The 26,833-nt window shown below is 41.1% G+C and overlaps 2 protein-coding genes across 6 annotated transcripts in view; both read left to right on the forward strand.

Moving 5' to 3' along the window:
• Positions 1-19,585, forward strand: part of cacna1bb (calcium channel, voltage-dependent, N type, alpha 1B subunit, b) — a 161,868-nt gene extending 142,283 nt beyond the window's left edge. The window contains exons 43-53 of one of the 3 annotated variants that reach the window (XM_037752462.1): positions 306-402; positions 5,694-5,799; positions 5,927-6,034; positions 6,615-6,721; positions 7,082-7,242; positions 8,028-8,160; positions 8,277-8,387; positions 10,646-10,684; positions 12,902-13,163; positions 16,798-17,021; positions 17,436-17,993. In XM_037752462.1, the coding sequence (XP_037608390.1) occupies positions 306-402; positions 5,694-5,799; positions 5,927-6,034; positions 6,615-6,721; positions 7,082-7,242; positions 8,028-8,160; positions 8,277-8,387; positions 10,646-10,684; positions 12,902-13,163; positions 16,798-17,021; positions 17,436-17,993 (1,906 nt within the window). Of the gene's footprint in view, positions 1-305; positions 403-1,514; positions 1,612-5,693; positions 5,800-5,926; positions 6,035-6,614; positions 6,722-7,081; positions 7,243-8,027; positions 8,161-8,276; positions 8,388-10,645; positions 10,685-12,901; positions 13,164-16,797; positions 17,022-17,435 lie in introns of all 3 variants that reach the window. The other 2 variants (XM_037752464.1, XM_037752463.1) reach the window with 2 other exon arrangements.
• Positions 19,586-22,309: 2,724 nt separating this feature from the next.
• The window catches only part of si:ch211-196i2.1 (collagen alpha-1(I) chain), a 99,836-nt gene continuing 95,312 nt past the window's right edge, over positions 22,310-26,833 (forward strand). For 2 of the 3 annotated variants that reach the window (XM_037753739.1, XM_037753740.1), the window contains exon 1: positions 22,311-22,821. In XM_037753739.1, coding sequence (XP_037609667.1) covers positions 22,683-22,821 — 139 coding nt within the window. In that variant the 5' untranslated portion in view covers positions 22,311-22,682. Of the gene's footprint in view, positions 22,822-26,833 lie in introns of all 3 variants that reach the window. The other variant, XM_037753741.1, reaches the window with a different exon arrangement.

Below are 26,833 nucleotides of genomic sequence, written 5' to 3' on the forward strand. Positions count from 1 at the left end.
AAACATAAAGAAATGTAATCAAGAATCAAATATGAATTCTTTTTCAGACTTTATTCCTTTTGAAGAAAATGTGAGGAAAGAGGGGAAGAAAAAAAATGTATGAAAAAATGTATAGTCAAATTAAACACTAACAAATTCACAGATTTAGTCAGAAAACTAAAAACTGAAACAATAGAGTATGTTATATTCTTTATGCTGCTACTTCTTGAGTGTTTACCTCCATGTTAATGCCCGCCAACAGATTATTATAGATGTAATGAAATGACCTGTGACCTAACCTCTTGAACATGTCTTATCTTTTACAGCGGGAGGATATGCTATCAGGATATGTACAAATTGTTGCGTTTTATCTCGCCTCCCCTGGGCCTGGGGAAGAAGTGCCCCAACAGGGTGGCTTATAAGGTTTGCACTCCCACACAGTCCTTTTGTTTTCAAAGGGACTGTGATGGCTTCGGACTGTGAATGTCTGTTCTCATTCCCTGCGGTGCCAGAGAATGACCCGACCACACATGCATACAAACACGCATTGATCCTCCACTAACCAGCTGGCAGGTAACCATGGCGAGTGCAGGAAACAATGCCGCAAGTCAGGCTCAAACAAAAGGCATCTAATGCGATGTCTGAGGTATTTCGCTGCTCCTAAACACAGATATGAAAGAAGAGTGGGCAGTGATGAGAGAGCATTGTGTGCTTTGTTTCCACTCTGGTTACTGCTAATGTCTCTTAGCATGCAGAAACAGAGAGCATCTTCAAGGAATACTCCACTGAAAATCTATCTTTAGACTCTGAAATAATAATACCCTTGAAAGGTGGCTCTGGAAAGTTTGCAGCTGCTCCTTTGAGAAGAACAATCACTGTAGTCGGCTTGGATTATAATGGATTCCAATGACTCAGAGCCATGGCTAAAAAAAGAAAGACAAAAATTATAGTATATATAGTAATCTATTGGAAAAGTTGTTGCAACATAACAAATATAAGGGTCATTGGTGGAAAGAGGGGTTTATGTTGCAGGAGTGGTCTAAGAAGTTTCTAGACTAGGTTGCCATTGGAATCCACTGTAAGAAATGTACCGAGCTACAAACTTTTTAGAGCCACATTTCGAGCCTTCAGGTGGTGAGATAGATTTTGGGTGTAGTAAGCCTTTATCATAAAATGCACTCTAGTTCCCAAATGCATATCTTCCACCATGATCCCTCCATCCAGCATCTCTGCACAGGGAGTCCTCCGGAGCATCCTCCCCTCTCTCTTCCTCTGGGATCCACTCCTGAATCCTTAAACCCGACCAGGATGGCATTCCACATCATGATATCCTGGAAATCTTATTAACAAGGATTTCTGTGTTTTCCTCTTTCTTTCCCCCCCTCCCATTCTCTCTTTTTGATTTTTACCACTTTCTGTTATTATGTAACTTCCCCTACCCCCCCCCTTTTTAATCCCAACACCTCCTCACCTGGGAAAATCTTCATTCCTCCTTCCATGGCCTCCTCCTACCACCATCTTTCCCCCCTGGGAAGCGGCCGCATGACTTACCGCGATATGTACGAGATGCTCCGGGACATGTCCCCTCCGCTAGGTTTGGGAAAGAAATGTCCACCCCGAGTCGCCTATAAGGTAGAATCACTCCTCCCTCTTCTGTTCCCCTCCCTCTTTGCAGTCACTGCTGGCTCCCCCTGCTTCCTCCTGTCAAACATCTTCAGGCTTCTGTCAGTGTGTCGCAGCCGATATCTTCTGGCCTGCTGTTGTGTTGTTCTTTCTGTTCATCTGTGAAGCTCTGTGTCCTGCTCTGCGAGGGTTCGTTGTACATTTCATCTACCAGAGGGCAATAATATTTGACATATCTCCACAAAGTCCTCTTAGTGAGCCTCTTTTAGCTTGCTTCATCAACCATGTTTCCAGCAGCAGCAGGTAGTTGTTTTCAGCAAACAAGCTCTAATGAACCCACTGTACTCTACCTGACCAGCGTCAAATGGCAGACAGACAAAGTGAGCGACTATCAGGAGAGGAGAGTGGAACATCTAGCAGCTATAGAGCCAAATATTTTACCCAGGAGTTGGTAGAGACCTAGCCCCATTTATGACTTCAGAAGTGTATGTTACTCTCTGATTTGTATGTAAATCTTAGGGGTAAAAATCTTTATAGTTTTACCTGTCATCCAGCACCAGGTTGCATCTTCAAATATTTTTTGTGATCTCACTGATGTCTGCAATCTGCCTGAAATGATAAAGTGTTTGCCTGGGGCGAAACCAATGTTTCCACAGGCTGTGCCAGACACAGCTCTGGCCTGCCATAGGCTCATGCAGTGGACTTAATTCACATCCAGAGAAGAAGAAGAAGAGCAGAGTGGATTTAAAACGTTGGTTAAACCCCGGATAATATTATTCTGGGCAGACTGCTGTAGATATCTGTGAGATAAAGAAAATACTCTACCTTTCAAGATGCAACCTGCTGGATAACTGGCATGAAATCTTGTGCAGACATTCATGGTCCCCAGTGGATGAATGCTATCGACTTTGGAGATCCCCTGACTTTTCATCTGGAGTTGGAGTTAAAAGGACAGTGGATAATAATCAGATTTATAACGTGGAATGGTAAAATAAATAGTTCTTTTGTCCCCTAGTGGCCAAAAGATGCATTACAACAGTCGTACCAGGAAAATTGTAAAAACCTGTTCACAGATTTCAAGTGAATTTAGGGTGTATGGTTTGGCAAGCGATTTAGTCTCATCTGGATTCAGATGCTAATCAGTAATTATTGAGGGGTTTTCTCAACACTGCAAGATGTGACATTTAAGAACACTTTCACCATCCTCTCATCAGCTCCAGCACTGACTCGAATGAAGGAGAACCTGGCACATTTATCCCGCGATTATATGTAAGACTAGTGAAGTCAACAATCCCCAGGTAATCCCCGTGCCAGCTGCTTACCTCTTAGCATGCAGACTTAATGTGAATGGTTTCAGCGCACGCACAGCTGTCCAAATGAATCACAGTTAAACCAGCCCTGCCCTTGCCCCAGTTAAAAATGTCTGGGTCTGACGTGGTCACGTATCCAAATATAACTCCTGTTTTTGTGAATCGGCAAAGAAAAATACGTGAACAAAGACACAGAGAGAGAGCAGCAGTGCATTTCAGAGCAAGTTTCCCCCCCCACCCTCATCTCTATTTTTTCCCCTCCCACTACTTTGTTGATCGCGCTCCTTGTTAACCTCCCTCCCTAATGAGTACATGTCCCCCTGATAGTCACAGTTGTCCCCGTTACCCTCTTGTTTCCAGTTTCATGTTCTGTCTGGAGGCTAAGCTTCACTCTCTGTTTTGGATGAGCTTTCTTTCACCCTCTCCAGGGATCCGTTTCCTCTCTTCTCCTCCCTCTAACTTCACCGTCTGTACCTGTGTGTGTGTGTGTGCATGTTGAATCAAGCATCCGTCCCATGAGCATAGGTGCTTTTTGATTACGTGTTTCTTTATTTGTTTAATGCTCGTGGTCTGCAGCTGTCATACTTCCACTCTTTCTGGGAAAAAGATGCAAGACTTTACATGCGTAGATGCTTTCCAGTTAAGGCACATACTCCTCCTCCTCCTCCTCATATCACCATCCCTTCATCAGTATTGTTGCGCTCCCACAGTGGATATACTATCTCTTTTTTCTTATCTTATTTTGAAGGAAATCAGAGAGCCATCAGCTACTGTACACATTTGCTTTTTTCACAAATGTTTCTGATGTTTCTTATAATTTTTGCTTTCAACTTTCAGCTCTTATTTTTTTTCTTCTTTTAATTAGAAGTTCCATATCCAGTACATGCCTCTACCGTCCCTCCAGCATCACTGTCAATGTGCTGTACTAACTCAAGCATGCATGTGTGAATGAAACATTTCATTAAAGCATTGATCCAGAAGCCTTGCATGGCGTGGATTTATGCTGATCAGTTTCTACTTTTTTACAATGAATGCCTGCATTTTAAGTTTCATAACTTACTGTAGAAATAAATAATATATTAAATGATAATCAAGCTCCTCTGCTGCCGAGTAATTGCTACCAATAATTACTAGATTTTAGTGCTTAGCAGCGCACCACAACGTAGGGCTGCCAGTAACTGTTATATTACTATTTTAATTAACCAATTCATCATTTAGTCTATAAAATGTCAGACAATAGACCTTAAGGTAACATTTTTAAATTGCTTGTTTTGTCCAACTAACAGTCCAAACCCAACGATATGAGGCTTCAGCAGTCTCACTTAACAAAATAGTAGGGATCTTTCAAAGCTTTTTCTCACAGTGTTTCCTTGCGTGCACCTGCTCACGACTGTCATGTTAAAGACCCACTTTATTATATTCGCTTCAGCTGCATTTTTGCACCGAGCGAGGACTCTTTATAGTGTAGTCGCACTACAGTGGGATAGCTTTACGGACAGTATGGGGAGGAGGAATGCTTACAGCCACCAGTAACTCTTTCAATACACATATGGCATGTGAGTAAATATAGATTTGAAAAACCGTGTCAATGTCTTAAGTACATTTACAGTTTGATGGATAGTTTTCTCCTTCCAGAGCTGTGTGTCCATCAGCGACCTCAGGCCTCCAAGTCATTATTTCCAGAGCGTAGTTGTGCTGCTGCATGTTTCCAGTAGCAGTAGGAGCTTAGCTTGTTCTCTGAGCCCATTGATAATCAACCTAATCGTATTTCAGCTTTTAGTAGAAGCGTGCTGCACTTCCGGTGGATTTGTAATAGTCTCATAGCAACAGCAGCAGCCACAAACAGCACAGAGCTCCATGTTTAGTGCTGCATGGATGGTGGGCGCATAGGCTGAGGCCTCTGCATGGATTGAAACAATTCGTTGACTAATCGTTGAAGTGTAAAGGGAGAAAGTGAATCGACAATAATATTCTTAATTGATTAAAGATAGGGTTGGTAATCTTAGGAAACCAGCAAGAGTACGCTAGATTTTAAAATTGATCCAACTGAAAAATCCAGCCCAGTGTTGCCAACTCTTTTCCAATGGAAGTAGCTGGCAGCACTATGATTGAATGAATGAAATGATTGGACGGGCTTATTACAGCCACAGATACCAGATTTTCTTCTCTTTTTTAGTAAAATCATTTGATTTATTGATTGCTTTTGGGATGTAAAGAGAATTTCAACAACAAATATAACAAAAAATGTCTTTGAAGAAGATTGCCAACCCTAGCTTTAAGTCATTTAACAAACAAAAATGCCAAACATTAGCTCGTTCCAGCTTCTCAAATGTGAGAATTTGATGTGTTTTTCTGTTTCATATTATTGTACAATAAATGTCTTTGAGTTTACGACTGTTGGTCAGACAAAGCAAGACACAAATTGTTCTCCGGGGAATTGTAGTGGGCTTTTTTCACTATTTTCTGACAAATTATAGATTAAATGATTAAGAGGCTAATCAGAAAAATAGTTGACAGATTGATCGCTAATGAAAACAATCATTAACGGTGAAGTTCCTCTGGACTGAAACAATACAAAAATAAGTATTATTACTTCTTATTTGAAAGACATAAACTACATCATCTGAGGGAGAACCAGAGTTTTTGTACAAAGCTAAAGTTTGGAACAACTATCCTTTAATTTCAGTCATAGTCCCATCTTTAATCCAGCCTCCTGTCCCTCAGCTGTTGGTTATGTGTTCCTGATTCATGGCCCTTCCTCTTTGCTTCCATTCCTCTCAGCGATTGGTGAAGATGAACATGCCAATTGCGGAGGACAAGACGGTGCATTTCACCTCCACGCTGATGGCCTTGATTCGCACAGCCCTGGAGATCAAACTGGCATCTGGTGAGCGACTAAAACTACAAAATCCAGAACCCCCTCGCGGCCGGACTGACGGCTGTGATGTTCATGCAAATGGCTGTGATCGCTGTGGTGCAGATTTGATGTGACGTGTTTGTGGGCCCTTCCTCAGGGGTCCTGGCGCAGCATTTGTGCGACGCTGATCTGAAGAGGGAGATAAACCGAGTGTGGCCCAACCTGTCGCAGAAGATCGCAAACCTGCTGGTGACGCCACCTAAATGTGAGACACAGTTCTGTTTGGGTTCTACTGGGCTCCACTGAAACCCAGCTGTTTGTCACTTGACCTCTTCCTGTTTGTTTTCCTCTGTCTTCTTTATTTGGCTGTGCACTGCAAAACATATCCCTCCTTGCAAGTCATTTTTGTCCCTTTCTGAGTCTTATTTTCCTAAAAAGAAAGAAAGAAAGAAAGAATCTGTAGTATGGTGAGATCATTTCAGCTTGTTACTAATACAAATCAACACATTTCACTTATTTCATAGATTCTAGTGAAGATTCTATAGAGACGTGTCTGTTTTCTTGATGTTAGTGCATTGATTTGCATTATTTTCTTTGAAGATACTTCTACTTCTTCTCAACACCTTGATGGTTCAATAATGTACAAATAACTTTTTAAGGTGTAGCTTGTTTACAGTCTTGTCCTTTGTTTTTCTAGTAAGCATGACAGCACAGCTCAGTTCACGCCCACGCTGACCATACTGTACATATCCGCTTCTCTGAGTTGTATTTTGTTGCTCATCTGGCGCCATCTACTGGCCACATGGAGGAACGGTCTCTCACTCTGCTCTCTCCTCCTCCTCCAGATAATGAGCTGACTGTGGGGAAGGTCTATGCAGCTCTAATGATCTTTGACTACTATAAGCAGACTCGTGCCAAGAGACTCCAGCAGCAAAACACAGGGGGAACTCAGGTACAGTGTGTTACAGCTCAGAGGGGAAAACACTCAGGTCTTAGTGAGTGGTATGATCTAACATTTGGATTCAAAATGTAGTTGGGATCATTTTGTGTATAAAATGATTTTTAATTTCACTTGCTTTATATATAAATGAATAGCAACATGAACTCATTTCAAGAGATTCAATTGTCATTTTAAATATAGAACTGCAGCAACCAGCACAAGACAGATGCTTTTCATGAATTAATCAAGTAGAACGACATCCTTCTGCTCTCATAAAAAAGTGATCTGGTGCTCTCTCAGTGTGTATACACTTCTGTATTCTGCTGCCGCAATGACTCCATTTGTGACATTTGCTGTCGGTCTGTCTTGCAGAGTAAACTCGGGTCGTTGTTTCGTCCCATGCTGCCCCTCACTCACATCCAGGAAGTAGAACCACCGATCTGCAGCCCCAAACAGCCTTTTTCACCTGAGCCAGAAGCCAAGCTACAGACACTGCCCTCTACCTCCATCACCTCGGTCCACAGGGACACAATGTAAGTGACTGTCTTCTCTGTCATAGAAACATAATATATCCACAACATAGATTTAATTGCACGAGAATATGTTCCGTAGTAATATTTAGGAATGTAGGAAAATTCCTTAAAGGTACAGTGTGTAGGATTTGGTGGCATCTAATGGTGTGGTTGCAGATTGCAACCAACTGAGTACCGCTCCGCTCTCTCCTCCCTTACCAAGACTACGGTAACATGAGCTGCCGAGTGCAAAACCGTGGTAATGCCGTTTGCCTTGCTCAGAGGCCATCCTTACCATAATAACACTACTTCAGACAGCTGCTGGCGGTACCACGGTTTTGCACTTGGCGGCTCACGTTACCTCAGTTTCACAAGCATGTTGAAGAACTACGGTGGCCTTCAGGTAACGTAAAAACATGAAAGGCTCTTGCTAGAGCCAGTGTTTGGTTTGTCCGTTCTGGGCTACTATAGATTTACGGTAGATACTGTAGGACCTGACCCCTATGTAGATATGAAGGGCTCATTCTAAGCTAATGAAAACACAACAATTCTTAATCTCAGGTGATTATACAATAATGAAAACATAGTAATTAATATTATATTCAATTTCTGCAAATAAATCTCCCGAAATGTTACACACTTTTCCTTTAAATCAGATTTCTCTAAAAGTCTAAAAGTTTATTTTTCATTGACAAATAGTTGACACCGACATATGGTTCTATAAGAAAAGACACTCAAATGGTGTTTCCTCAGTTGATATCTTTACCTACAGCCCTGATTAGCTGCTCTTGTATGTTGGTATACAGACTAAACCAGAGGAGTGCCATAAAACATTCCCAGTCCGGAGATGTTTCTCAGGCGGCACATCAGAGGCCCAAAGGCCGAAGGAAACTACAGAGAGGCCTGTCAGAGGATGTGCCATATTCCACCACACCTCAGGTACATCGACACCGAGAGAACACCATCATATCAATGCTATTTTACATTCTGACTTTCTGTTTCATCTGTGTTGCCTCCATACATGCTACTACTACCACTACTTCTTTTTCACGTAGGAATCTGTCGAACTGAAGCAGGTGGAGGACGTTTCAGACACAGAGGAATATCCAAGCCTGGAGGGCCACTGCAGAGCGGCTTCTCTGCCGCGACTCAATGCTGAGTACTACGTAAGCTCCTCAGTGCTCATGATGCTGTGCCTCTTGTTTTACTGCTCACGGAAAATCTCTTTGGCTTATTCACAGTTGTTTTGTTTGAGCTGCATTCTTGTGATAATATAATGATAATAATAATAATCTACAGACACTGTGGATAGCTTAGATTTTTCTTGAAGAAATAATCTTCTGCAATGAATAACAGGAAATACAAAATAATGAAATGTCTGTGCTTGGCAGTGAACAGGTGGCTGTAAATGGCCGGTGCGATGCTGAGTGGTTGGCGGTTATTGAAAGAAGCCGTGAGCTAACAGGAGCAGAGTTGCTCTCTGTCAGTCCACATCAGTTCATCCCGCCAACCTCGGCGCGACCTCTCCTGTCTGACAATTTCACATTTGTTACAGGAGGAGCAAATTGAGGGTAGAGACGGACTCAGCAAAGTGCACAACATAGTTGGTAGTTGATTAATATGATAAGACAGTTATTAAATTAGAAACAAACAAAAGCCAGGGACACAATTGTCTGGGACTATGAACAAACCTGTTGGCTTATTTGTGTTTTCTCTACAATACCACCTCAAATCTCAGGTCTTACACCACTTATGTCATTGGCTGATTAAAAATGTGCCATTGTTACTTGTTTGCAAAAGAAGGCAGGAGTTATTGGATATTTGGTTACTGAATGACCAGTTGAGCTGCAGTGAGAGTTCTTGACTTATGACAATAATTGACGTCGGCCTCAGTGTTGTTTTACCACGTTCAGATTGATCTTTTCTTAAAGGAATAATTATTTTTATTTTTTTTATTTCCTGTCTTTCCGAGAGTTACGAAGGGTTGATTAGCTTACCATAAGAAGTAGTTAAAGAAATAGAAATGACTCCCCTTAAAACCACAACTTGTTGATTTTTCATTCCTGTTTGTGGAGGGATTAATGACATATAATCTGTCAGTGAGCTTCAGAGGTGCTGGCAATGGAATACAGATATTGTATTCACCTGTTACAGTAAGTATCGACCTTCATCGTACTAACCTGATCATGTAAATACAACATGAGATAAATTGTAAGTTGAATTTCTTGGAAATAGTAAGGATGCTATTTTAAAAAATGTTTTAAATTTGGTTTACCTCACTAATACAATTAATATCATTTTTTTTAATTTCATACAATATTCACACTCATCTACAATATAATCTAACATCTGAGTTTTGCCTGACTGCATTAATCCATTTATATTTATGAATTTCACTTATTGTCATCTGTTACATTTTATTTTCCTTTTTTACTGTCATGCTGGGAGTTACAGTCGCTGCTCTTGTCTGCTGCATATGGATGTCATGTCAAGATGATTTTTCTGTCCATCACTTCTCTGTCTCCTGGATTGTCTCACCTGTCTGATGTTGTCTGTTTAGTTTCGCTGTCTCTCTGTGTTTTTGTCTGTGTCTCTCTCTCTCTGTGTGTCACCCTGCTGTCCCACAACACTTAACATGTGCTTTCCTTATTGTTTATGTTGCATTTTGATCTCTCGCTCTCTCTCTTTCTCTGTAGAGGATAAGGCTAGTGTTATCCTGTATTTTTGTTATTGTCAACAAATCCCATGAAAAGACCAAAACTGCCAATTAATGAAATAGAAGAAAATATTGCATTTGTCTGGGACTATTTTCAACTGCAGATTAATACACATTTGGTGCTCTAGTTAGGATTTACAGTAGCAGGATGGTGTATGTGTGTGTGTTCATGGTAATAAACAGCTGGCAACCTCCGGGTCTGAAAAGTGAAGCCAATGCTGAAGTGCCTTAAACTTGCATTCTTTCTAATAGCCAGCAGGGGGCGACTCCTCTGGTTGCAAAAAGAAGTCTATGAGAAAATGATCCTACTTCTCACTTGATTTATTACCTCAGTAAACATTGTAAACATGAGTTTAGGGTCTCAATCGCTAGTTTCAAGTCTTCTTCAATACAACATGATGTTCATTTAGTAAATTATGGTCCCATTTAGAGTCAAAATAGACCATAAAGCAGGAGATGCTTTAGGGCGTGGTTACCTTGTGATTGACAGGTCGCTACGATATATACAGGCTTTGGATACACACACAATACCTGTTAGTATGGTTAGTGGTCTTTTCGTCCGGTTTATAGACAACAAGAAAATTCAGAATATCACCAGCCTTATCCTTCCTGAGTCTCTTCTCTAATCTTCTGTCTTCCCTTTCTCCTAATTCTGATGCCCACTGCTAATGTTTTGCCCACCTCCCTCTTGTGTGTGCTGTCTGATAGCGGAGCCACCCTCGCCACGCCCCTGGGACCCACCTGGCAGTATGTACCACCTGTTGTGCCACCTCTCTCTTTCTCTTCCTTTTCTCTCGTCCTCTCCCTCTTCTTCTTCTTCTCTTATGTGTGTGTTTGGCTCCATGTGCTCCTCTCATCTCAGTGCAGAGTTCACACTCTGTCGCCATCATGGACAAAGTGACCCTCCTACATATACAGTATACTCTGGTCATTCCATGAAATTGCTGATAGATACATCACATGCAACACACAAATTTACATTGTCCACAAAACATAACCCAGATCCCTGGAAAGGTATTAGTATGTGTACCCGGGGTATGTCGAGCACTCTGTCCTGCTTTACAGCAATACAGTACTACACTTTGGTAAAACGTGGTTGTGTGTACTGTATGTGAGTTTCATTATGTAGTAATGTAGTAGTGTAGTAGTGTGTATTTTTCTTTTGTGAGTTGGTGTGTGATTGTGGAACAAGGCAGGGACAGTACTGCTGCTTTCTTGCTTTGAAATAACTTTTTTCTTTCAACTACACTACAAAAACCCGTCCAACCTTATCTGTCGTTTGATGTTACTTTCAGTCTTAAAATCTTATTTTTCACACATGAAAGCAAAAAAAAAATTAGATTTATCTCTTGAATCTTTTACTGATCCTCACTTTCAGACTTTTAGTAGTTTGAAAGAAATATGTAGATTTTTTATTTCTTTTTAATAGACATTTATCAAAAAAGTACGATTTTAAGACTGCATACTAGATAAAATGGTAATATAGATATTCTCCGCAGTGTTGTGATATTGTTGTCCCTGACTGTAGCTACAGGATAGACTGTTGGGTAGGAACAAGAGGAACAACACAACCACCCTACATCTGTCCGTGAAAGAGCAATTCATGATAATAGCATTTCATCACTACCATATGTCATCTAGTGGGTATTCAAAGTTCCTCATGATATCATGACTGAATACATTATAGCTCTAGGGGAATCTAGATAAACATATTTGGAAACTAAAATCCTGAAAAACTATTTCTAAAATCATCAGACATGATCGAGGCAGCAACCAGCAGGTGGGGTGGTAACTTAGCTGTTGTTCCAGTTCTCTATCACATCAGTTTGTTGCCTGGTAGCTGTACCGGTCAGTGAGATAAGAATGAGGTGGGGTGAGTGTCATTGTCCTGTAATCTATGGAGAGAAATTGGTGAATGTAAGATTTTAAAGGAACACACCACTGAATACTTAAAGCCGCTGTATTTTATAATAACAATTAGGGCTGTCAATCGATTAAAATAGTTAATTGTGATTACGGTGATTCGCAAATTAATGGCACATTTTATTTATCTGTTCAAAATGTACCTTTAAGGGATATTTGTCAAGTATTTAATACTCTTATTAACATGGGAGTGGGAAAATATGCTTGCTTTATGCAAATGTATGTATATATTTAATATTGGAAATCATTTAACAAGACAAAACAATGACAAATATTGTCCAGAAACCCTCACAGGTACTGCATTTAGCATAAAAAATATGCTCAAATCATAACATGGCAAACTGCAGCCCAACAGACAACAACAGCTGTCAGTGTGTCAGTGTGCTGACTTGACTATGACTTGCCCCAAACTCCATGTGATTATCATAAAGTGGGCATGTCTGTAAAGGGGAGACTCTTGGGTACCTATAGAACCCATTCTCATTCACATATCTTAAAGTTAGGTACAATGTTATGTAGAATAACAGTCCTAAATCAAGGCTACAAACGTTGCAGAGCCATCCTTCAAGCCAACAGGCAGTGAGTGTTGTTTGATACTTAAAACATGTGTTTTCAGTGGAGTATTCCTTTAAATAAAACACAATGTGTTGATAAGCAAGTATTAGCTATTTACAGAAAGATTACAATTGTTGAAAAAGCCAAAAAAATGCCACAAAGGCCAATGTCAACACCCCACCTCTTCTTTGTTCACTAGCAGAGACTCCTGCTAGCTTACAAATTATGTAAGTTCTGTAACAGTAAGTACTCAAGTTCTGTCAAAGAATTGTGTTCATTCTTCTCAAACTTTTCTTACATCTGTACCTGGAGAAGAACGGGTAGAACGTCAGTTTTAAGACAAAAGATTGCCGTCCACTGGTTGTGTCATTTGTGTGTCGTGGATATTTTGGTGATCCAGTACAAGTGGTTTGGGTCAAACCGCCACAGCCGCCCCTCTGCTCTCCTTTGTCCTCACGCCTCTCCACGTTTCTCTCACCCTCTCAGCCGATTGTCGACCTCAGTCCTATCAGGCGCTCTGCGTCCTCGCTGACGCCGCAGCGCCACCAGGAGGTCGGGCTGAGGGAGTATGACCTGGAACGGCCCGGCTTGGCCCAGTCCTCGACGGGGCCGGGGCAAGTCGATGGCCAGGACAGAGGCCACCACCATCACCACCACCACCGCTGCCATAGACGCAGGGACAAGGACAAAGACAAGAAGCAGAAGTCCCTGGATAGAGCTGCATCAGTGCAGCCGTCCAGCACTGTTGGTGAGACAAAAACAAACTTGTATTTTGATGAGTAAAGATTTTAGATCTATACTGTAGATCAAAGCATCCTTGCTCAATTCAATGCACTGTTGTTTATCACAAAACAAACAAGAAAAAGAGGTGAAAACACTGTTTGTTGAGCAGGAAAAGGAATTCTTGACCTTGGAAACATTAGTCTGACATTACAAATTCCTGACTCAATGTCCACCCACTAGCTTTTTAGGGACTTTCATCCACATCTGGTGGTCTTTCTCTGTAGGTTTCTCCATGACAACTGAGCAGTGGACCTTGAGTTGGATTTGTGCTTTTTTTGTAAAAAGACATGCTTGTTGTTTCCTGCTTGTAGTCCCGTTCCATTCGCTCAACCAACTGACTGACTCGAGAGAATCTTAAGAAAGTAGAAAGGCACTCGCAGTGCGCAGACCTCCGGCAAGGCCAAATCCCCTATCGCTCAGTTAAATTTTGTTAGAATCACATACAATGACATATAGTCACATATATATGGGTCTATTCATGAAATTTGACCTTCGAAATTAACCCATCCTAAGCATTTAGGAGCAGTGGGTTGCTTTAAAGCAGCCAGGGGACCAACTTGGGGTTCAGTGTCTCGCTCTAGGACACTTCAACATTTAAACAGCAGGAGACCTTCTGGTTAAAGGACGACCAGCTCAACCAAGTGAGCCGCCCCAAAGATTTTCTATACCATATTCAGAGCAGGAAACAACTATTTGCTGTGTAAAGATATAGAGGCGTAATGTCTACCTGAGCAGAGAATGAAGTCCCTCTCCCTCTGTGTGTGTTGTAATCAGAATAATAACACACTTTAAATGAAAGTGAACAATAATGCGTGTATCCACCCCGTGATTCAGACCTGCTCCAAAATGTATTGGGTTCTTCCTTGGCCCACGCTTCACCCTTCCACCAAGTTTCATGAAAATCAGGCTAGTAGTTTATCTGTAATCCTGCTGACAAACAAACAAACAAATCAAACCAAACTAAAAATAGATAAATTTCATCACATAGGGCTTAATAACATGAACGAAGTATTCTAAAAAAGTCAATTAAGGGGCATATTTTAGGTTGTTGAGAGATTAATTCATTTAACACAGCGATATTAATTCATATAATACAGCGAGGAGAATATCATAGAAACTTGGCATCACTTTCACGGAGAGACAGCGATGGCAGGCCGGGCTTTCCTTGTGGATTACTTGGATGTCTCAACGTAGCTGCAGAAATTCTTTATAGGATTAAAGTTCCATGATCGGGTTATGTAGGTGAAGGGGTTTCTGCTGCGCTTCAACCGGGGATTTTACATGTCAGGCTTTCCATCTGATTAGCAGAGAGAGTTGTGAGCTCTCAGAGGAAAATCTGCTTTGCAGGGATCAGTTGCTCCCTTTGTTCCTCCTGACCTTAACAGCTACATTTATAAAAAAGTAGACTGAGCTCCACAGACTTAACACTTAGAGCTGCAAAATAAAACTAAAAAGGCTTGCATTTACATTTTCTTTATTAAAAAAAAATACAGAAACAAGCTGTGCCACATTAAGAAAAAGGTTTTTATCTTTGCTTCACATACACACACACACATTATTCATTCTAATTTCTCACATACATCTAAAAGTACATTTAAATTCCCTTTTAATACTTTGGACACACAAACAGGGAGCAGCAGTAGACATTGGCTGTTTGCCATGAATGAGGTCACCTCTCCCACTCATCTGTAAATTTTATAGAAATAAAATGAGTGTCTACTATTTCATACTGGAGTTAGATCATTAAAAAAAAACACTAAAACACACACATATTGACCGTCATCTTTTCTTGTAAAATGTCCGGTGTAATCGGTAACACCGGTGTTGTTCCAGTTGGAAACTGGAATTTTGGGGTCTTGAGAATAAAACACAGCATTCATTACAAGCTTGAGATCATGCAGAGATGTCTGAAGAACATTAAAGGCAGGTTGTAATCTAGGATATATTTTGAGTTGAAGGGCCAAATGCATACAACACTGTGTCATCTGCATAAAAATGTATATTTTAACTCAGTGTTGGATTGTCAATAGTAAAAGACCCGGCACAGTACTGTGTGGTATTACTCATCCCAAATGAGGTTGTTTTGAAACCATCAGTACAGATCGACTGTCAGACAAATATGCACAATAACAGTTCTAAGCAAAAACATCCGAAACAAGAGCCCAAGTTGGTGCATTCAAGGATGCTCAGACATCTCAGATTCAGAGTCAGCTAAGGAGCAACAGCAACCCTTTTATTTCAAGAAATCAGTAAATTCATATAATCCTTTTCACACTGCCAGTGTTGGTTTATTGGTTTTCCTCTGGGGTAGGTTTTAGGACAACTTTTCTTGAGCCGACTCTTAAATCTTAGCTGTCACAGTGTCTATAAATGCACCAATGATTTACAAAATGTATTAATGCAACTTAATACTTGTTCAGAGCGTCTTGGTCACACTCTTTGTTTGCCATCGGGGGTCGTCTGCTAGAGCGATTACAGCCGGAGAGCTGGTGGCAGGGAGTTTTTAGTGTTAACACTGGAGGGCAGCAGCTGGACTTTATTGCTGAGATAAAAGGCCACAGTGGACAGGTATAGCACAGGGATTTATGGGTACCTCTGGGTGAGATAGAAGAACATCCAGCAGTCCTCTCTACATCTATTAAACTGAGAGAAACAGCAAAGGGGGTTTCTCTCCTCAAAGCTTGTCATTCTGGAGGCAGATCTGACTCATCAGAATGATGAATAGGCTTCTGTGTTTCTGTCATCGCGGTTTTAATCTGAGAACTGGAGTTATTCCAGCGCTGAAGAGAGTAATTTCACCACAGTGCTTTGCTTTATACCACACACCCATGGTCTAGATAGAAACACACACACACACACATGGATGAACCATTTGCCTTTAATTAGAAGTGTAATGAAATATCGTGGAATATAATTTGACAGTACAAAAACATGATGCGTATCATGGAACTAAAAAATGGTTCTATCAGACTATTGCCTAAAGCATTTGGCTGAGGTGAGAAGTGTCAAGATAATGAGCAAGCTGAATTGAGACACAACGTTACATGAACTTTTGCTTAACTTTCACCTCAGCAGTGGGTTTTCAGTCTTTCCTCTTTCCAATTCAGCTCAAATCATTACAACTTTAACAATACAAACAATTAAAAACTACAAGCAGAAAGCTGTATGTGGAGCACTGTCAATAGACCACATGTTTTCACTGAAATCGGGACAGTTGTAATTTCAGAAGATGTGTCTTTCATTGCATTCTGCAGTGCCTCGAGTAGATCAACTGTTGTTATTGTTTATACAGTATATTTCCATTGACCTTGTTTGCATTTGTACTGCAGGTAAATATTGCTTTACAAGGTAAATGCAACTGAGGCATTCAACACATTAACTTACACGGGACATATCACTTTTTCAGTGCTTGTGCACATAGATTTGGGTATCTGGAGTGACTACCAACCCACAAACTGTGAAATAAGACAACCCAGTCAGCTTTTTGTAGGCTGTCTAGATAAGAAAGCATATGATTCAACAAGCCATTCAGATTTGTCTCCCCTTCCTATACATCAGACCTGCTCTTTCTCATTTCATTCGATGGTGCCATCCTCCAGATTCGTTCACCGACCCTTCAGCCGAAGGTTTGTCCAGAGAGCGAGCGAGGGAGCGGGACCGCAGCCGGCCTCACGAGAGGAGGCACCACTCCTCGGCAGGAGAGAAGCAGCGCTACTACTCCTGCGAGCGTTACGGCAGCAGGGAGCAGTGTCACACCAAGTCAGCCGGTCCCAGTCGATCCACGTCTCCCGGTGAGGGACAGGACGCTGTTTTGCTCAAACAGGTGAGTTACCTGCCAATCTGTATGTGGCTCAGTGATTAACAGCTAGTTTGTCGTGCACACCTTGCAGTCCGTGAGTGACACGTTTCATTATTTTTGCTGTGTACTCCAGTACAATGGATTTTAAATTAAAAAAATGTGACTATGAGTTCTTAGTGCTGACTTTCAGCTTTATTTTTAGGGTGTTCACATCCATGCAGGGTGAACAGTAGGATCTGTTGCCCTTTTTATTCAGAGCTCCCTGAATTTGAGGAGGTCAGGAAAAACAAGATTTTCAGTTTTTTTTTTACGTTGCTCTTTAACCTCCAGTGTGTTTACTTGCAGACCTCCCTCTATGTGGAGAATTGCCTCAGCACTAAAGCAAAATAAATGTGCTGTCTTCCCATTTACCCGCTGATACATTATTTGTTTCCTCAGCATGGTAGCAGTGTGGTCAAAGCTGGCCCTGTAACGCTCCCCTCTGGTTCGAGCACTCCGGGCCGCGGTCGCAGGCAGCTCCCACAGACGCCCCTCACCCCTCGTCCTGCCGTGGCCTACAAGACCGCCAACTCCTCGCCTCTCCAGCCCGGTGCCAGCATCGCTACGATGGGGCACCCGACTCGCTTCAGCCGTGGCCTTTCAGAGCATGAGCGCTTACACCGGGGCTACGACGAGTCCCCGATACCGGTCACCCGCATCGGTTCGGACCCTAATTTAAGCCGGCAGGTCTCCTCTCAACAGGCCCTCCTTGAAGAGGACTTCCAGGACACTGTGAGCAGCCACGGAGGGGGACGCTCCGCCAGAACCGCCGCCTCCACCACAGCCTCAACTTCACACGGAACCGCCGCTGCGCCCGTCACAGCGGCCGCCACGCAGGGTCGGGCGGGGGTGGTGCCTAACGGGTACCACTTCACCCTCGGGGTCAACTCTGCGTCTGGGCCCGGGAGCCGAGGAACAGGAAGTCTCAGGGAGAGGGAGGAAGAGGACTGGTGCTAACGTGGCAGAAAGCTGTTAGCTGAGGACGGGCAGTGCTGTACAGCGCTCCTGTCAGGTCCAATGAGCTGACAGGAAGCCAGCGGGTTGACACAGAGGGAAGGATTTTGAGGAAAAAGCCAGTGGAAAGTGCTGTAAAAGGGGGATCAGAAATCATTCCAGCTTTGTAGTGTTACTCTCCTTTTTTATACAACAAACTTTCAAGGAAAAAAAAACACTGATGACTTTTTCTACCCCCTTTACTTGCACTGAAATTATAGCACCTGTGAAGACCCTTAAGTATTTTGCCTTGGCCAGTAAAATCAGTGATGGAGCAGAAGACAAAAGCCAAAACCTCCTCATCCTTTGAGTGAAGTGTGTTTCAGACTGATCTGAATGCCTCATTCCTGGTATTAATATGGCTGCTCACAACACTGTTTTTATTTTTGTATGTCTCATTGCGTTTATGGTTGCCAGAAGAGTTTCAACTATATCATATTGATGCTTCCACCAAATTATCTTTACTTCATCAGCTATTACTTCGGAGTTAGCACCTAATTCTGACCAGAACAGATATTAGGAACTATTTTATGTAGGTCTTAAACTGATGCCATGACACCTAAGGGACACAGTGACAAAAATGAAACGGATGGGAAGGATTGAAGTAGGACTAGAGCCCGGTTTTCATGATCACATTTTTTTGTAAATTGTACCAGATGTAAATTTTTGAGTGCACATAGAGACTAGATAACTTTTCTGACGTTATGTGGCTGAATACTAAGTGCCTCGTTTTCCAAGATGTATTGGTCAGATGGACTTGAATATACAGTAGAGGATGTAAGTATGTACACAGCTGAGAAAAAGTGTAGAGAACAAAGTTTGAATCTGGTGTAATGGACAGAATGCAAAAAAAAAACACTTTTTGTACTGAATCTTGTGGTAGGTATGTTCGAATTACAGATCCAAAGTAAGCAATGTAGTGCATGCCGGGGTCTTGAACTTGTCAAAAAATAGTGTCTGTACTTTTGCTTAAGGGTGTGTGGTAAGCATTTGCCTTTCTCTTTCAAATATACTGCCAGCCGGTTGGTAGAAATGGTCTCTGAATGCAGAAAAGTGCCATTTTTGTTTTTATTTTTAATCAACAAAAAATGTCGCCTCCTCAAGCATACAGTGTATAACTCATCTCTGCCATATTTGCCCACGGGTTTTCCGTTCTTCGTTTCTCTTTCCTCTGAGAGCAGTATTGCGTGAGTAGGAGAAGTTACCTGTTTGCGTATTCACAGGTACAATAAAGAGTTGTGTTGTTGCTGCTGACTGTTGACGTAAAATAGGGCTATGCAACAAGACGACACTTCATCTGCCCTGTAGCTTTACCCCTCTGGAATCTCCAGGTTCAGGCTTTAGTGTGACTGCGACCAAATTTTACATTTATGTATGAAGAGTTGTAAATTGTAAATGTATTCTACGATGTACAGTGAAATGAAAAACACACACTGAGGCACAATGGTATCAAAGCTGATATATGTGAATCACAGGGCATTTTTGAGGTGGGCAAGTTGACTGCATGACGCCTACCCAGATAGAACCACCCAAAATATAAAACTGTGTTCTTTACAGACTTGGGTCAAGTTGTGTTTTTAATAGTTTTTTAGTGGTTTTTAAACTTGCTTGGAGCAGAAGGCTGAACTAATTTATATCATTATGTCATTACTAGAGCTCTACACGAGCCTAAAAGACCAATAGTATGTCCTTAAGAGCTGAACTGGTACTGCCAGATTCGAGACCCCAGACCCGAGGCTATATTTGGCTTAATTTGATCCTTTACTGATTGTTAAACATGCCCAGTAATTTTCTAAAACAGCTGGTCACTGTAGTTTTTAGCAAATGTTACTTAAACAGGAGTAAATAGTGCATTTGTTGAGGACTATTTTCAGCTTCGGATTAATACTCACAATCACAGGGTGTATGTGCATTGACTCAAACTATTGTAATAATGTCTCTACTCTCTCTGTGCCACTCAACCCCAAGCCCATTGGTTCCGACTGATGACGTACATATTTAAAGTAACAGTGTGTAACATTTAGCGGGATCTATTGGCAGAAATTGGAATATAATATTAATAAGTATGTTTTCTTTAGTGTATAATCACCTGAAAATAAGAATCGTTGTGTTTTTGTGACGTCAGAATGAGCCGTTTATATCTACATGGAGCGGGTCCTCTTCATGGAGCCGGCTGCCAATGTTTCTACAGTAGCCCAGAACAGACCTCACCGCTAGATGCCACCAAATCCTACACACTACCCCGTGAGAAACCAGAAGTTGATTTATTTGTCACTTCAGGAATCATTTTAAACCAAACCACACACTTTTCCTAAACCTAACCAAGTAGTTTGGTTGCCTAAACCTAACTAAGTTGTTTCCTGTGTACAGACGGAAGATTTTTTTGAAAAGACTGTATGCATGTTACGAGCAGAAATTGACACGTGCGTCACATGTTGCTGGTGGACATTCGTAGGAAAACGTACGAAAAATGAGGAATAACTCTTCGTAAGATAACATACGAATCGTTGTATGAGGATACGTTGAATTAGGTAATTGGTCAAAGAAGAATTAATATGTCTTGGTGCGGATGGGGGATTTTTTTGTAAAAGGATTTGTCAAATTTGTGTGTTAGGGAATTTTAATGTGAGTAAGGGACCTATTTGAATAAAGCATATGTTGCACATACAGAATATCAAAATACAGATTAAATCAACATAAACTTCTAGGTGTCTAAATCTCTTGGTGCTCTTTGTATTTAATCTAAGCAAGTTTATGAACATGTAAATTATTTGCAAATATAATTTGATCCAAGTCTGATTATTTCCTTGTGTTTTAATTTCACTTCCTGTTGTCTCATATTTGTGCAATCTATTTGATGGATCATGTAAAAGGAGGCATTTTAGACTTGGTCTAACTGTAGGCGTGGCTCTGTTCTCTGTGAAGGTAACGTAATAGATTGCTTGTCGTCTTAAACGTTGCTGTAAGTTGCCATAATGGAGCAGAGATTTGTGTTCCTCTCTACGGTAGATTTTTTTTTTTAAAGATCCAACATTTCCAGACCTCCGACGAGCCCTATACGAACAGGGTGCCAAGTTTTCCTCTCACAGTTTTACTATGACTGCCCCCCTCTGGACATGTCCTGTTTGCATGTTCTGAAACGAAAATGTGCATGTGCAAAAAAAAAAAAAAAAAAAAAGAGGCATTGTTTGACTTCATTCAGTCCATGATTTGTACAATTTGTTTCCTGGTTGTATTTTCTGATTATCTAAACACACAATGTATCTGTTTCAGGTAAAGACAAAAAAAAAAAGAGCTTGAATATAATTTTGTCACAGAACCACCAAAGTGGGAACGAGGCTTTTTCTCAGAAAAGAGGTTCTGGAGTGGCTGAATCCTTCGCTGCCTGATCTGTTACTTGACTGTCTCTCCCGCAGTCATTTCGACTGTACCTATAGATTTTATATGAATATAAGTCCTTGAATAAAGAGGTATGATTATGAAATTGCAACATGTATATCTTTGAAGATTGCATGTCTTGTGATTAGAGTTGGGTTTTTGATAGCATTTTAGTGAATTTGAATCCAGTACCTAATCTGATAGACTCCATATTCCTAATTGAATCTTGTTATGTTTTACCTTTCTGTAATTATTAAAGGTGCAATGTGTAGGATTTGGTGGCATCTAGTGGTGAGGTTGCAAATTGCAACCAACTGAAACTTCTCCCGTGTGCCAAACGTGAAGGAGAACTACGGTGGCTGACGTAAAAACCTGAAAACACGAATGGCCCTGTCTAGAGCTAGTGTTTGGTTCGTCTGTTCTGGGCTACTGTAGCTCCCTAACAACAACACAACAATTCATATTTTCAGGTGATTATACACTAAAGAAAACATACTTATTAATATTATTAATTTCTGCCAATAGATCCCCTTAAATGTTACAAAAAACATCAGCTAACACAGTAAAAAGAGAGCTAAATAAAGTGTAACAAAATATGAAAAGTATAAAAATAGGAGCAGTATATACAGTATTGACAATAAACAGACTATTAACAAAATGCAGAAGTGGAAAATGATATTGCACAGTGAGAATGAAATGAAATTACACCTGGAAATATTGCACAGTATGAATTACACCTGAGTAGTAATAATGATAATGATATTGCACAGTCATTACACAGTGTGCAAATCAAATTAAGGCAAGATTAAAAAAAATAGATAGATAGATAGATAGATAGATAAGTAAAAGAATGATGGGAAAAAAAGATGTTTAAAAGAGAATGATGGATAAAAAGATGCTGTTTTAGTTGTATGTGGTGTGTGGACTTTACACTTTGCAGATAAGTTGCACAAAGGCTTTAAAGCAGAATGGGTGTAGCCCTGCTGGATTCTGATTGGTCCGCATCACATGAGAGGGGCGTGGCCTCTGCTGGCTCGTTAGACTCCTCTGTGATGTGATGCAGCTGCAGGTCATCAGGAGGAGAGAAGCTGCTTCTGCTGGCAGAGGAGGAGGAGGAGAGGTGAAGAAGAGGATGACAAGTTGCACTCCAAGTTGAAGACAACAATGTTCCTCACTTTTGACTAATGAGAGCCACACTAGAGCTGTTTTTATATCCGTTTTGGCTTTGCTTGTTTGCATAAATCTTAATTAAGAAAGGTGATTAAAACCGGGAAGATGTTCTTCTGCTTGTTGTTCAAATGGACACTTTGCCTTCACGTTGCCTTCATAACGACAGAAAGCACCGTCTCACCTCAGGACGATGCACCACTGGTGGATTCTGGAGGAGAGTCCGGCTCAGGGATGCTGCAGACAGGTGAGATATGACGACACACCTGTGGAGCCCTTTATAACGGGCATGCGAGCCTAGATAATGATACATTTAATGTTATATCACACCTTTGCTTTAACCTTAGCTAGCACCAAAACAGTTCAAAACTGTGTCTGTTTTCTTTGTTGTTTTGCTTGTCTTTAAACTTCACCTCAGTAACTATATGCCTATGTATAAAGGGTTCAATAATAATAAGTTCAATAATATATAGGCCTATACTAGTGGAATATATATATATATATATATTTCTCTTGCAAAACCTGAAATATCCACTAAAATCTACTGCTATGTAAATGCATGTACAGTCTATGTAAAACCACTATTGTTCTCTTGAGAACCCACAAAGTGTCACATTGCAGCCTACTTTTCCTCACTGTCATCTGTAAACTGTGATTTCATGTAGGGCTGCACGATTATGGCCAAAAGAGATGGATAGATAGATAGATAGATAGATAGATAGATAGATAGATAGTAACTTTATTGATCCTGAGGGAAATTCAAGTTTCCAGCATCACAGTTCCATAGTGCAAAACATGTTAGTAAAAGGCAGTAAAAAAGTTAGTAGTGCAAAGTACAAAAAAAATACACCAAATATAAAAAATACAAGGAGATGAATAAAACTGTTAAAAGTGAATATAGTGCAGAGTAACAGCTGTGATATAGGACTATTAAAAAAGTGAATATAGTGCAGAAGAGACTGTTAAAAATGAATATTGTGCAGGATAACTCCAGTAACTTAGATGATGAAATGATAAATGATAATCGTGATTATTTTTTATCAATATCGAGATCACGATTATTTGGGGAGAAAATATTTTTACTGCACTTTCACACATAAATAAACAGCTTTCTCTTCCATGTTGTGCTACAGTTCTGCTAATATACTAATCTTTGCATCAAAATAAGACGTAAAATAAGGTTCTTCTTCACCTGAATTCAGTGCATTTTTATTTTGCCCGTCTGCAGCCGCAACATTCAGGAAACGTTTTAATTTTCACAAACTATTGCTGTAGGGTTTGCGCTAGTGATGCACTGGTTGACCCACAACCCCGTTGGGCGGGTTTTGGTGAGCTTACTAGAAAATATTGTGAGTTTGTGGGGGTGGGTAAGTTATTAATAACTTACAGAAACATTGTGTCCAACTCTTCTCCTCTGTCTCTCACACCAGACATACTGTAGGGGCGCTGTGTAATTTTAACAGGCTCCATGTCACCACCATGTAATGTGCTGTCAAGAGGTTGTAGTAATTTCACGTATTTCTGTGAGACCACGTTGTTTAGGAAGCGCCTGGTTTGATATGCAGCTGCGCTTTCTATGAGCGGACACAAATTTTTAATATCAATTTTACAGGCGATCATGTTCCTTTAATTGCGGGAAGCTAAAATCGTGATTGCGATTAATATTCAATTAATTGTGCAGCCCTAATTACATGCCAGATTTGTTGATGCACTAATAACATCATAAAGCAACATCACCTGTGAAGGCTCTTTAACAGCCAGCCACAACAGCAGGCTGATGCCAGACTGTATCAGCTGGAGGTCATTACATCGTTTGTTCAGTGCAGTTTGTGTCCAGATGAAAATCTTCCACTTCTCAGATACTCTCAGCATCTTCAATCAGTCCAACATTGATTCTGTCACTATTTTCATTCCTCTGTTGTGAGACTGAACCCAAAACATGTGCAGACTGAGTGGATAACTTTGTTTGGCAAGCCATGAAGACTTAAAATCAGACCACAATGAAACAATAAGACTTTTTCACTGCAGGCCAATTGCTTTTAATGGCTTTTTTTCCAATTGCTATTACAGCTTCTTAAAGAAAAAAAACACAAATTAAGAATTGTTATTGGAGCACGCTTGTAATGCAATTTGCAGCCTGCCGATATTTATTCAACATTAACAAGTTTACTCATAAATTGATAGCTCTTAAATCCTAAATCTGAGGTGTTTCGTTAATGTGCTGTAAATTCCTTTACTGCAAACATAAACAGCCTTGCATTTATATTATTGCTGCTGTCTTTCCTCTCAATATGCATCTTAGTTGTCAAAAACCACCTGGACAAAGTCGCCAAATCCTTTAAATCAGTTTGAACCAACATCTTTGATCTCTGATAGTGAATTTAAAGTCCTGACGTCTTTAGAGGAACCCACACAATTTGATTGATGCGTTTGCCTTTACATGGCCCAAAAGAGGTGTTTTGACTTGCTGACTACATCATGCACACAAAATGTCTTTATTCTGCATAAAACACATGTGCTAACTGAAGCCAAAACTCATCCGCAGTTATTAAAACACATGGAATGCTTTCATTCTGCCAAGCAGATTTAGTTAATCACAACATCGCTTTTCCACAGCCATCTCTGTTGTCTGTCTCATCAGTGTTTTCAGTGTCTGGATTCCCCCTTTGTTTTATCACGTCTGTTGATACAGTGACAGCGATGTGCATGCTGTAGCTTTGCAATGTGTTTCTGAGCAAAGATTGATCAACGACCTGTTGAAATTGATCTCAGATTGGAGCTCTGCCAGGCGCCCGAGGATGTCATGTCTGGATTCCAACGGCATCAGACATTGTTTACTTTCCAGTTTGGGTTTTTATCACGTTTCATTGCTATCATCTGTATGTTCGAGCCACACAAGAGAGCCCAAACAGAGATGTCAGAGAGTGAGAGAGCAGGCGACCAGCTGAGAGTTTGGATTAGACCGGTGAGCGTGTTGATTGAACCCAGCATGTTGAATGTTTTCACTGCGTGTTTTCAGAGAGGTACTGTAGATGGCAGAGTGTGAAAGCCTTGTATAAACTTTCACTGGATATCACTGTATAGGCTGATGGGTTATGTAATGCTACTGCGATGATCTTCTCGCGTTTACTCTGTTGTTGTTAGGTAAGGTTTCGTCGCCATGTAACTGAGCTCATTTGGGGAATTTGTGATTTCTGCAGAAACAATGAATCTGAATATGAGACAGAACATACTGTGATGGTGAGCTCATTTCAGATTATCTCTAGAGCAGCGGCAGATTGATATTCAGCTCTTCCATGTCGAAGTGTCCTCGGGCCAGACACTGAACCCCAAATTGCTCCCGATACTCAGGCCTTGCATGGTAGTTCGCTGCCATCGGTGTGTGAATGAGTAAATGAGATGCAAATTTTAAAGGGAAAATTCGTAGTCCAATCAGTGCTGATGAGCTGCTGAGCCGGGCTCTACACGCCGTTTCTCTCTGCCGTGCAGCGGCCCGCTGAGCAGTGGCTAGTTTGCAGCTCACCTTCTTTGGAGGCAGACCATTAAATTAACAAAGTACAATGACAAAAATCACCCCAAAATCACCTTGCTGGTCTTGGTTGTCTTTTCCAGTTTAATCTTTGGGATCCTGAATGTCTCCAGCACATCTCTCTCCCAGTGAGGAGGAAAACACACGGCTCCGTCTCTCGGGGTTGTTGTCGGCGACAGCATCCAATAAAAACTTTCCACGCTGACATTCATTACAGCAGCATGATTTAGTTTCTGTTGGCATCGGAGGGCAATTTGAGCAAAGGCTCCACCAGTCGTTGGAGGGTCCTCGCCGGTCACATTCTCCCAGCATCAGCAGCAGCCTAAAGCCGCCTCCCTCTGACTGAATATCTGACTCAGCCAAAAAATCCTCATCCGTAACATCCTCTGCACTCATATTTTGGGATGCCAATTTTGCTTTTGGAATCGTAACAGAAGAGAAGAGAACAAGGAAGTTTTTGAGCGGCATTGCGCACGTACAGCTACTAAAGCTGAAGTAGCACTGTAGTTCTTCCTTGCCTCCAGCGACGTCACTGTGACGTCACAGGTATACGGAAGGACAACAGATTTTGTAGCTGCGCTCCACAGACACAGAGAACAGCAGTAACAACTTCAGGAGTTTTTTACACTATATACCCAACTCGGATAGGTAACGATAAGGTGGAAAATCTGCAAATTTTCCCCTTTAAAACACTTTGGAAAAAAGCACCATATAAATCATAACCAAACTG

Source organism: Sebastes umbrosus, chromosome 19, assembly GCF_015220745.1.
Source record: "Sebastes umbrosus isolate fSebUmb1 chromosome 19, fSebUmb1.pri, whole genome shotgun sequence".
Lineage (NCBI taxonomy): Eukaryota > Metazoa > Chordata > Actinopteri > Perciformes > Sebastidae > Sebastes > Sebastes umbrosus.